Raw genomic sequence first — 12868 nt, forward strand, 5'->3', positions numbered from 1 at the left:
CCCCAACTTGCTGAAACTCTTGGTGGTGTCAGCTGTCATTTTATTGTCCTCTTGTTTCCTGTTCCTTCGTCCTCTCTGCCTGCAGTGGGCTGGGGCACCTGGCATGGGTTAAAACCGAACCCTAACCGTGTCGTGCCTCGGAGCTGCGGCTGGCGGGGAGCGTGGCTCGGTGTTGGCAGATCTCCTTCATAAGGCAGAACGCCAGAGACGTGTGCGGTAGGTCCAGCTGGTACTGCCCAACGGACAGTCTTGCAGGCCATAGAATCATTAAGGTTGGAAAAGACCTTTAAGATCATCACGTTCAACCCTCAACCCGACACCACCATGCCCAGTAAACCATGTCCTGAAGTGCTGTGTCTACACGTTTTTTCAACACCATGCCGCATGGTAGTGGGGTGGCGTTGCGCCTGGTTATCGCAACACGCCAGCATCTCTGTCTCTCCAGAAGGTTTGGGCTGGTGCAGGAGGTGGGATGTCTAGTCTGGCTTTGGATAAAGTATGGTTTAGATGTTTCTACCCCCAAGTACCTTCCCACCTACAGTGGAGAGTGCTGTGTTCCTGGTGAAAGATGCCCGCACTCCTGAAAGCGTGACAGGGCAGAGCTGCTCCCTCTGGTACGGCCTCAGCATCCTAAGCCACAGGCTGTGCCTTTGTCGCTGAACTTTATTGCCACCATTGTCTACAGCTGTGTACAGTTTCGTTGCCATGGTCTTGCAGTTGCCAAATTGGATTATTTTGTTTTTCTTATGGGGGTAAATCTCATACCCTTTGGCATCTAAATCATCTTCTGGCAATGTATTCCAATTTAATTATGCATAAAGTACTTTGCTTGTTCATACCTTCTGCCTGGATTTTCATTTTATGCCCTTTTCTGATTCTTACGCTGTGGGACATCATAGGCAATTGAAGCTGCCAATTTGCTTCGTCCAGGCTGCTCATAACTTTACAGAACTCATCAAATCACACCAGTTTTCTCTATTGCAGCTTGCCTAGTTTTATTTAACCTTTCTTAATATAAAGTTATTCCAGATCTTGAGCATCTGTGCTGCCCTTCCCTCTACCGTTTTTAGGTTGGTTTTATCATTCTGCTATAAGGAAGCCAGAATTACGTGCAGCACTCGGGGTGTGAGCATAGCACAGAACTATATCATGGCATAGTTATGCCCGTTTCTTGTCCTTATGCATTTTTAATTATTTCTAATGTTTATTTTCCTTTTCTGAGTGGTAGCCGATTTAGTACCAGTTGTTGTGGCTGTATAAGTGCTCTTCCACATGCAGTGTTCTGCATTTATCAGGAGTTTGTTTATTTGTCATTATATTGCCTGGTCTCTAGGAAGATCTTTCTTTCACAGTCAACTTCCCCCACCCCAATAATTGAATATTCTTGGCCATTTTTGTATTTTAATATAAACCATCTTGTGTAAATTATATATGAATATGTTCATGAGAACCAACCGCTTTTACTAGTGGACTCTTTTCATGTCGAGCTTAAAATACTTACTGCAAATTGTAAATAAGACTAAATATTTATAAAAATAGACTGAAAATTTGTAGTATTTGTTAAGCATTTTTGGTGAAGAATCTGGCCAGATGTGTTTTGAGTTTTGGGACTGCTGTGTTGACCAGCCCACTAGTGTCTACATGCTTATTGATCTTCCAGAGAACTTGAGGAAATATGCTTAAAGAGAACACGGCTTCTCTATGCAAAAATGGCATCTAGGTCTACCAAATATTTCCATATTTGATTTTCCAGCCAGAAATATGCACAGACACGTTATGTAGTGCATAATTAGGAAGTGCAGAGCTCTCCAAAAATCATCAAGTGTGTAGCACAGGTATGTGGAGTGCTAACAGGAAGCCAGGAACTTACTGTTTGTTCACAAATGTGGAATAAGCCGCAGCAATGCTTTTTGGAAGTACAGAGTTTGCTGGTTAGGTGAGCAGCCCTGCCACGCATGAAGCCTTCTGCTTGGGATAGGTTTACAATATACGATGGGCTTGGCTCCACATGCCCCATGGCAGTGCTTGATGTTACGACTATCTGGCGTCACTGTTTCGTAGCCTTGGTTGTGTTACTTACATATCCTTATGTATTTCAGGCAGTCCGTCTACTAGGACAACATTTCCAGGCAAAATAAGGTGCTTTTAGAAAACATAGGCAGGCAATACCCATTAGCTAGCTAAACCTGGCGGCAAAATTTAGAGAAGGGTGTTTATAAAAATGTTAAGAAGTTAGTGAAAGTGTGCTGTTAATATTTTGGGAGCCACACATCTAAGTAGTATGTTATTTAGTGCCAAGGAAATGAATGAGGTGTATCAAAAGGAATTTTATTTTCTTTACAGAGCTTTTATAGTGTTAGCCAAAAGTTCCACAGTCAAAACCACATACAAGATCAAGAAACGGTAGAAATGTTTAGTAGGAGAGCGTGAAAGAGGCATTCACATTGTAGAGACTGTGGTCATTTATTATCATTACTGGACTAATTTCTCCGTGTTGCAGACAAGTAATACTTGGTTGAGTGCCACAAGGAACAGCAAATACCACATCATAGGAATACACATTGCTGTTTCCTAGAAGTTGTAATAGTCTTTATGTAACTTTTTCAGAACTTCAAAATGCCTCATTTCCTGACAGCTGTTCCTATTTTCAGTAATTGTTGGAACATTTTTTGCATGTTCAAATATGCATTCATATATTCTGAACTATATTGAAGTGCTTTATAACTCATTTGCCTTTTTGAAGTTGCTTTTTAGCAACATCAACACTGAAGCTTTTAGGCAATCAGCTGAATAATGTAGCCTGGTTATTTCTTTATCAGGTTTGAAGTCATGTTTAGGAAGGCGACTCCTTGCTTGAGCTGTAGGATTTTCTTCCTGCTGTTTGTCAGTTTAATGAAATCTGCTTTCGCCTGTACTTAATCACAGACACACTAATGCCTATAACAGTGAAGATTATGAGTGGTTAGCAGACTACCATTTGCGGGGACTGTCAGTACTATAGTTCCCTGTTACTGCTCACCACACTGGAATAGCACCGTTGCTCTGCCTTTAATATTTCGTCTTTTCTGTACAGCTCTAAAGACACGTCTGGGAAAAATCTTCTTGAACGCTTACCTTCAAACTTGTGATATGGCAGTCTCACTGAACCTCTTAAAGCAGTAAGAATCAAAATGTATAGGCACCAGTTCTCAAACAGTTTTCTGCATAATCTGATTTTGGTAGCTCTGAAAGGATTTTTCTTAAACAGCGTCCTCCGGAGTTGAAGGATACTATTAATATAGATCAGCCAGAAGCAATTTCTTACTACCTTATGCTTTCAAAAGCTTGGCCTTTTTGCTGTGCTTATGTTTGTATAGCTTTTGTTCTCTTCACACAAACGTTCAGGTGTTCTTTGACGTGAAGATTGGAGACAAAGATGTTGGCAGAATTGTAATTGGATTGTTTGGAAAAGTGGTCCCGAAGACTGTGGAGAACTTCATTGCGTTGGCAACTGGAGAAGTATGTTTGCAGTTTTCTTCCACTGTGTACTTAAGTTTGGATTGGGAAGTAAACATTTGTTTAATGCTGTTTCAATTGTGAACTGCCAATCTTAATTCAGTGACACCTGTGCAAGAGTGCCATCCCCAGGGCTGTGGCACTGGTGTCTGTCTTCTCAAGTCCTTGGGGCTTGATTCACAAGATGTAATTATGAGATGTTGTGTATCACCACTTCAGTCTGTCCCTGCCAGGCAGATCTAGCATGTAGAGGTACCATGGTCAGATACCAGTCAAATAAAGATAATGGCTTTGATCATCTGTGTAATACCTGCTTTGTGGCAGTGCAGGCCAGCTGCATTCACCTGCATCTCTGTATAATTTCTTTCTTGCCGTATTTTTCTCTGGTGGTGGTATAGTCTGTGCAATCTGGCCATTCACCACAGGCATATTTGTGTGTGATTGAATAGAACTGGATGTTACATTCGTTTAAAGGATTATTTCATTTTCTTAGAGAGGATATGGATACAAAGGAAGTAAATTTCATCGTGTGATCAAAGACTTCATGATTCAAGGAGGAGACTTTACAGCTGGAGATGGATCAGGAGGTAACATGCTTAGTATCTTCCAGGTTCCTTTCTTTTCTTCGAATGCCTGCTGAAAAGCTGGGCAAACCAGCATATTCCCTCATACTTTCAGCTCACATAAATGGAAAAACAACATACTTGTTTAGAGTATCTAGTAATTTTCCAAGCATCTTGGAACATAAACTGCAATTATTTGGATTACCCAATTATAAGCATGTGTAGAGCTTCCTTTGTCCTCAGTTTTTGCAGATAGCTCTTTTCTGTCTGTGACTTGTCCCTGTTCAAGAAGCATGGCTTTGTGTGGTGAGCTGGAGCCATGTGATCAGCTGAGCTGCTCTTACAACATACTGTCTTCAAAAGACGGAACGTCTTTGCCCTTCCCCTGCTCTGGCTTTGTGACAGCACTCCTTCCCTGAGGCATTCGCTGGCTGCATATATATGTGAACCAGTTCAAGTCATCCCGCAGAAAACTAATCCGTGACAAAACAGTGAAGCATGTAGAAAGAAGGCAGGTAGGGAAGGAGTAGGCTGTCCTCTCTGCCCTCAGCTCATCTAGTTCTGTGGAACTTTCTGAAATGTGCTATGGGAGGGAATTTCAAAACAGGGGTAGAGAAATTAGAAAATTAGGGTCAGGCCTTCTCCCCTTTTTTCTATTACTAAATGTAAAACCATAAACCTACTGGTGGTGTGAGCTCTTGGCTATGTGTATCACTTCTCTCCCCTGAGCCTTCAGAAGACCAGTTCAATCCACTAAGGAGGGCCGTCCCAGGGCAGCATCTCTTGCATTGCATGCATTCTGGCTTCTGATTTCTTCTCTTCCTTTACATCCACATTCTTCTCGCGCTACGATTTGAATTGTTGACGTAAAGTGTTAGTGATTTCCCTGCTGGGACAGAATGGAAAACACACATCCCTTTTCCTTGCAGCAAACAATGGGGAAGGCTAAAATACCAAAACCACAGTTTTAGCATTAAAGGTAGGCAGTGTTTGTTTGCCAGCCAATACTGTTTATTGGGATAGTTTAATATTGTTTCTTGGGCGGTGTGTTGGGAGCAGTGTCCCCATTGTGCTAGGCACTGCACAAATAAAGAAGGAGACAAACAGCCTTCCCTTTTCAAAGTGATGGTGGTTTAAACGTGACTCAAATGTTTTCTCTTCTGAATTATTTTAGAAGCGTCAAAATCCTTTTTTAACATTTGTACAAATCCACACTGAGTCTTTTAGGCTAATTTCATTTGGTCTTATTATATTTCTAAACATGTCTAAAGCAATTTCTTATTAGGCGGAAAAAGCTGTAAAAGTAAAGACTAAAATTGTCACAAGACATAGCAGCCTTATTTTTAGTAGCCATAACTACGTAACTTTAAGTTTGTTGAACAGGATGAAGTATACTGTCGTTCAGTGGTGTGTGTAAGCAGGACCTTTGAAAGGTATTCAGCTTGCTGGTTAAATTCAAAGGATAAAGCATCATCAGCTTTAAATATCATGTCCTTACATGTGGTGTTTTATCTTTTTCCTTTACACACAAAATGGTTTTTGTTACGGAATCACTGACAATGGAACAGTGATGTTGCTGTGCCCAGTCAAACGATGAATCTTCAAGTCCTGAATTTATAATTTGTTTTTCCCATTTTTCAACGAAAAGGGATTTTTTTTTTTTTTTAAGTTTGCTTTCTTATTTTGTATCATAGGAAGAAGTATCTATGGACAAAGGTTTCCAGATGAGAACTTCAAGCTCAAACACTATGGAATTGGATGGGTTAGCATGGCTAATTCTGGCCCAGACACCAACGGATCCCAGTTCTTCATCAGTGTGACAAAGCCTTCTTGGTTAGATGGAAAACATGTAGTATTTGGCAAAGTCCTTGATGGAATGGTAAGCTAAGTACTGTCAAGATTAATTCAAGAAAATCTGGACAAATTCTGCCACACTGTGTCTGTGTTAGCGTAACTTATGCCACTGTGACTCGGAACAATTGAGTGTGTATCTAGTATGTACATGGTAGAAAACAATAGTGAAGAGCCTGGACGATTTAGAACTGAAATAGCAAATGGTGACTGCAATAATGGAAACTTAAATCATGCCTTTGGCTTTCAAAGCACTTGTTTCAGACCAGTAATCACTGGAATCAACACTGACACCTTTGCAGATTACAAATGGAGTAAGCTCAGGTTCCCGTTTCACTAATGCTGTTAGCCACGAAATAATTGTATTTCTACAAGCTAAAATCTAATTCTGTAGCCTGTGCTAGTTATGGGTAACACTTGCACTGTTAGGGTTTTTAGAAGCCTGTGACTGTAAAGTATACAAACATATATTCAGATCTGTTTAAAAAGAAAAAAAAAAGCTAGTTAATTCCCTCAAACTGTGCACGGCTGCAAAACTGATCAAATACATCTCATTGAAAAGACCAAATAGAATTTATGTTTAAAAATGGTAGTTCCAACTGTAATACTTTTAAAATTATTCAATTTAATCTAGGTTTTGAAATGAATGGGGGAAGCATGAACTGTTGCGCTCACCAGTTGTTTGAGGAGTTTGAAAACTTCATCAGAACAGTTGCCCCCCCACTCCCACTTTCATATTGAATTCAATTCTCATGAGCTACAGTAGTAGCTGAAAATTTTTGAGGAGAGACTTAGACTAAGTTTTAGTTTAGTTAGATTGGTGGACAAATATTCAAAGCCGGGTAGTCAATATTCCTAACTGAATTTTGTCCTTTAAAAATATGACTTTAATTAGGTGCCTAGCATGAGGCTGGTCGTTTACCTGTACCTGTCTGACCAGAGGGCATGGTACCCCACTTAAAATCTGTGTGTGTTACACTGAAGGTAAAAGCATTCCTCAGATTTCTTAAAGCACGGTTCCGCTGTATGATTAGAAAAATAATTACTGCTCACCTGTTATGATCTCTGGATTCACTGTCCGCTCACAGATTACAGGTGGACCTTGTATGTGCTAGGTTGATCATCTGAAAGGATATTTTCAGTTGCCCTTTCATAATATTTTTGTTGTCTGAAAGTTTTTGTAGAAGGTCAAACAGCCTTCCTGTGCTTCTGTCAACTTGTGTGTGGGTTGCAAAGTGGCACACTGTTAATGTGGGGAAAAAAAAAGCCTGTGAGAACTCAACAGGGTAAAGGTCTTTGCTCAGAAGTTGCTTAATAAAGAGTAATGCTAGGAGAACTTAGTTGTTTACCTGGTACAAGACTTGAGCCACTGGCGTTTCCCTGGCTAAACTGAACTTCCCCCCCCCCCGCCCTTTCTCTTTCATTTTAACAGTCTGTGGTGCACTCGATAGAACTCCAGCAGACAGATGAACATGACCGGCCCCTTCAAGACTGCGTGATTGTGAACAGTGGCAAAATAGCTGTAAAAGAACCATTTGTAGTTGAAGTAGGTGACTGGTGAGACTGACGGTCAGAATGCAAAGTAAAACTTGATCACTTTTCTTTAAGGCCTGTTTTTGACTGATCTTAACTGTCCATTGAGTTTTCCTCTCAAAACATATGAGGCTATATTTAGACAATCACTTGCCAAATACATAAAAGATATGACCATTTCCATAAAACTTGATGGAGCTGTCGCTCCTTGAAATTCAAGACATAGCCCACTAAATCCTAGATCTTGCAGAAAAAAATCTTTCATTAAAACTTTCAGAAGTACTTCTATTCTGTCAAGGTTTGAAATACGATAATTTTGTTCTTTTTGGAAATTTTTGCAATATTTGTTTCTGCCTTTTCAACTGAAGAGATTATTTTCTGTAACAGTACCAGCATTTTTAAAAATGAAAAAAAAAAAAAAAAAGTGAAATACAGAAGTGTTTTGAATAAATAAACTTTAATTTCAAAGAAATACTTAATGAAGAGCTTTTTTTTCTCCCCACCCCCAGCCTTTTTTCTCACCTCAGTCGATTCTGCAAAATACGCAGAGGGTGCTGCTTTCCAGGAAATGATGTTGTAAGGTTAGAGCAGGGATGGTGCATTTCTATAATCTTAACATGTTGGATAAAGTCCCTGCTGTCTTTCAAAAACCCCACAGTATTCAGATACAATCCTGCAATCAAGAAGGAGCAGCTCTGTCTATTGTTAAATAAGATCATCAGTTAGAAACTGATAAAAACAGAAGTCTTTGTTTTACAGCAGAGTGAATTTTAGAACACCTAGCTAATGTTATTTATGATAAAACTCAAATGCTTTTTTCTGGCAGGTTTGCTGTAGGTCAGAGATGCAACTTGAGGTTCATTATTTTTTTAATGCTGCTTAAATAACTCGTAAGCTGGCAACTGGAAGCTTTTAAATGAGGTCAGCATACGGGACTGGTGGGAGACAGCTGTATTTGTTAGGTCCCGTAATGAGTTACATAGTACTCCACAGGAAAGAGATGTGGATTTTTGCCTCTTGCATTAGTGTTTTAGAACCGAAGATTGAAGAGCTGATGCCAAGATCTGATGAAGGATTCACCCACCTGCACACCCACCACTTACCTTCATAGTGACTCATTTCCTGAAGACCGCCTGGGAGCCCAGGTGAGGTACCCAGACGCTGAGTGGCGCAGGGGAGGAGCGAGTGCTGCAGCGCAGAACTCTTGGGTACCTACTGGCACCCCCCTCACCAGGAAACTGTGGAAGTGCTGTGGGCAGGGATTTACCTCAGGTCCTCTTAACATGTCGCTTGTTATGGGGGTGCTTCTGCTGGCTCACCATGCACAGCCCTGGGGTGTCTTGAGGGTAAATACTGGCACTTTATTTGAGAGACCTGTGAAAGGGTTACTGCCCACTTTAAACAAAGCTAGAGGAGAACTTGCCCAGGGCCTCATAAGTTTGCCTAGTACTAGGCCATCAGACTTCCATTTTACCCCATCCATTTTTCTTTCTACTAACTGTTTAAAAGTAAAATTGTCTGAAAAGCAGCACTAAGAATCAGTGTTAGGAGGCAAGAACGAGAATGCCTCGGACTCATTTGCCCAAATAACTTTCTGCTAGTAGCTCTGGGCTTTTCTGCAGTCCACTGTAGAGAGTTCTGCTGCCTGAACAAGTGCTGCAGCCACAGGCCTACCTTTTACAAAAGTCCTGGCTTTTCACCACCTCCAGGCAGCTTTAAAACAGATCTAGTAGTCAGCAGGAGGCAACTCCTGTGTCTCCAGCATCAGACTTCTGTTTGTGGCTAGCTTTGCCATTACTGCTCTTGCGTAACACACCCTTCCTCTATTGAGCCCAGTGCCTTACAGGCTCTTCCATTACACCGCATTTTCTTACCCCAAGGCATACACTTTTATAAGCCAAGCATGTTCAGATAGCGTGGTGCTGAGAGTTGCAGATGAGCAGACACCACCCAGGTATCTTCTCATGCTTTATGTGGAGATACTTGCAAGACCCATCTTTGATAACAAAAGCTTAGAGAAATGTCTTGTTTTAATAGAAATGCACAAAAAGTACACTGAAGCAGTACATTCATGTTCTAGTAATTTATTTTGTAATGTCCAGTAGCACACATACAAATTTCCAGTTAAATCTGAACAAATACATATACAAGTATATATATGTATGTATCAGTTTTAGCTTTATCATTTTACTACTTAATCATATTCTTGCTTTAGCTTACCACAGAGTTGCATGCTCTGTGACTTACAAAAATGTTAAAAGATACGGAATACAGCCTGCAAGTTGATGTGAAGAGTAAACATACACACAGTTAGATGTCACAACTGAATGGAGATGTAGAAATGCCATGTAAAATCTGCTGGTAGATAAAATAATTATTTCAACTGATTAATCTAGAAAATTTCCTGAGAAAGTGCTACGTATTTCAGAATGTGGAAGCATGTTTTCTGGTAGAAACCCTCCATACACCTGCATTGCACAGGGGTAATGGTTCGAAACTAAAGGAGGGCATATTTAGACTAGATACAAGGAAGAAATTTTTCCCGGTGAGGGTGGTGCAACACTGGCGCATGTTGCCCAGAAAGGTGGCAGATGCCCCATCCCTGGAAACATTCCAGGTCAGGTTGGACGGGGCTCTGAGCAACATGGTCTAGTTGAACGTGTCCCTGCTTACTGCAGGGGGGCTGGACTAGATGACCTTTAAAGGTCCCTTCCAACCCAAACTATTCTATAATTGGCTCTTTTACAACCTGTTATTAAGGAGCAGATTCAAAATAATTTTAGAAAAATTAACAAAATACTTTTAAGTTGCTTTCAGTTTCGTCTTGCTTTAAGTTTTTTGATTTTTTGGCAATTTCTCACACAGTCTCTTCAGTGCCAGCACCTTTAATCCATCCACTGCCAGCAATGGGTAATGTGCTGGGAAATTCCTGGTATAAGAAAGTTTAGTGTAATTTATGATAGAAATTATAGAAATAATTAGTAAAGCTTTCAATTCTTTTGAAAAGTTAGTGTAATTCAGTGTATGACTTTCAGCTTTTAGTGTTAAATAGTTAGAGCATGTCAATATATGGAAGGTATAAATAACTTCAATACTGTTGTTTCCATATCTTTTTTTTTTTTAAAGCAGCACTTGTAGTGACATTGATTTTTTTTTAAAAAGATACAATGCCTGAACTTAAACTGAGGTCATGCCTCTTGCTTCTGAACGTAATTTTCATATCACAGAGTTTCATTCCTGTTAATTCCATTAAACATGAGTCGGAGGCTTGATTCAGCTTCTTCTAGCCACGCATCACTTCTACCTGGGCAGTAAATGAGGATAAAATATTCCATGTAGAATGCCTTCTATAACTACATTTGGAAAGTCATCTGGAAAAAAAAAGGGGAAAAAAAAAAAAACCACAGAAAACCTTGCTTTCTTATTTATGTCAGTACAATACAAATGTTTTTGTGAAACTTAGCTAGGTAAAGCCTCGTAATAATATTTGGTTACTGCATCACTCAACTGTTTATCCGTGTTGGGGATGTGCTATTAGTAATGCTGTTTCAGCACTAAAGCCACTTTAGCACAGCACTGGGCATTGCATGAATGCACTGCCAGATTTGTAGCTTATTGATTTAAAGGGATGTTCTAATACTTAATGCTGCTAGGCTCCAGCTCTTTATCTGAATCTTTTCTCACAAGGAAGATAGATTACACTGGCAATTCAATTTCTAACAAAATCTCAATATACTTGAAGGAATTCCAAGATTGCTACTGGGAATACTTCAAAGCTGTTTTTCCATTGTGGTTTACAGCAGTGTTTAGACTGAGAACACTTGAGGATGCCTATACAATCAGAGATGATTATTTGAGGCAGGAAAATTTCAGGCTGTCTCATCAACATAAAATGTCATGTGTTCCAAACAGTCATCCTATAATATCTGAAGGAAAAAAACCCACTGTATTCTTACCGCAGATACTGAGGAAACTGGCACTTAATTTTCATGTTAAATTTAGCATCAGAGAATTACCTCATAAAACACAGTAATGGATCCACACAGAGGAATGGCAGGATGTATGTTACTGAAGTGAAAACACTTTTCAAATGCACCTGGGTTTTTAATGACGGCTTTACTTAAATCACTGGGCATTAAGAGTAAGAATTTCTGATTGCATCTTACAACTTAAAATTGCTAGTCCACTAGGAAATGGGTTTGCCTAGAAGAAGACTATTTCTGACACAGAACTTTCCACGCTAATCAAATCTTTCCTTCACCTGTCAGCCTGCAGGATATTCAAAGAGGAGAGATGCAACTTTTATAATAATCATTAGATACTGGATAAATTAGATCACCTAATGTGGGTGGGAATTAGGTTTTGCTCCTAATTCTTTTGTTACAATCATTTTGGAGGTAAAAACATTGAGCAAAAAGTATATTTGGACTTGGTAAGAAAAAAAATACTCCTTATTAGCTTAAAGGTGCCATCAGAGGTATTAATAAGGTGATTCCAGTATTAAACATGGTACGAACAGAGGTATTTTAGGATGTTTTAACGAACTGCAACCTCCACTTCTCCCCAACTTCTCATAGTAAGTCATCATTATGAATCACTTGTTAATATTTTGAATCCAATAATGATTCCTCAAGTCCTGCAAGCTCAGCTATCCCAAATCATCCTGGTAGAATAACCCTATGCTGTTGTTATTAATGTTATTAAAAATACACTTGTAAAGGCAATCTGATGCTTTCCTTCTAAATTAAATGCTGCAGTTCCAGAAACCAGTTTTTACTGGTTCTTCTATAACATAGAATATATATAGGAAAATGAATATTGATTAAAAAAATGATACAACTTTACAGCATTAGATTTAGTGTGAGGCTTTGTTGCTTAAAAAAAATCAAGCCTATTAATTTAGGTTAAATGTATAAATACACCAAAGCACAGTCTAGCAGATATGTGATACCTCGACAGCTTAACGAATCATCAGAATTATTTTCAAACAAGTGATGGTAAACCTGAGATTCCATTTTTTAGCTTCTGAGGTATCATTTTAGATTTTTCCTTAATTTTTCTTCAAAATAGTAATTTTTTTTTTCCACCCCCTCAAAAAGAAGTGGTCACCTTACACAAAAAATGATGTGCTCATGCACTCAGACTGTGTTAGAAAGCCATCACAACACGAAAAAGTGAGTCTGAAAATCAATGAGGTTTGTAATGTGAATCTTATTTTTGGAAAGTTGTCTTGCAACTCAACAATGCTTAAAGTCCAGTCATTAGAATAATGTCAAGACTGTATTTTATGAAGACAAGTAACAGTGCAATGAGGGAGAAAAAACTGTTTGAGTATTAAGTTCCAGAAACAACTATTTATTTCATTAAAAACCCACAAATACACAATTTCCTATCTTATGGGAAGATGTTAACAAACACAGGCATTC

General features: G+C 39.3%; 1 protein-coding gene across 1 annotated transcript; it reads left to right on the forward strand.

Moving 5' to 3' along the window:
• The first annotated feature begins 377 nt into the window (after positions 1-377).
• LOC104620683 (peptidyl-prolyl cis-trans isomerase C-like) lies at positions 378-7730 on the forward strand. Its single transcript, XM_010286975.1, has 5 exons — positions 378-467; positions 3385-3498; positions 3989-4082; positions 5753-5937; positions 7342-7730. The coding sequence occupies exons 1-5, from the start codon at positions 378-380 to the stop codon at positions 7468-7470; spliced, it is 612 nt and encodes a 203-aa protein (XP_010285277.1). The 3' UTR covers positions 7471-7730.
• Positions 7731-12868: the final 5138 nt, after the last annotated feature.

The sequence above is a fragment of the Phaethon lepturus genome, unplaced genomic scaffold (genome assembly GCF_000687285.1).
Source record: "Phaethon lepturus isolate BGI_N335 unplaced genomic scaffold, ASM68728v1 scaffold30705, whole genome shotgun sequence".
Taxonomy (NCBI): Eukaryota; Metazoa; Chordata; class Aves; order Phaethontiformes; family Phaethontidae; genus Phaethon; species Phaethon lepturus.

Bases quoted from the DNA above. Each gene is read 5' to 3' on its own strand.
- LOC104620683 (XM_010286975.1), top strand. From the start codon at position 378: ATGCCGCATGGTAGTGGGGTGGCGTTGCGCCTGGTTATCGCAACACGC. The intron at 468-3,384 runs GTGGGATGTCTA...ACAAACGTTCAG, and splicing joins GGTTTGGGCTGGTGCAGGAG to GTGTTCTTTGACGTGAAGAT. The intron at 5,938-7,341 runs GTAAGCTAAGTA...TCATTTTAACAG, and splicing joins GCAAAGTCCTTGATGGAATG to TCTGTGGTGCACTCGATAGA.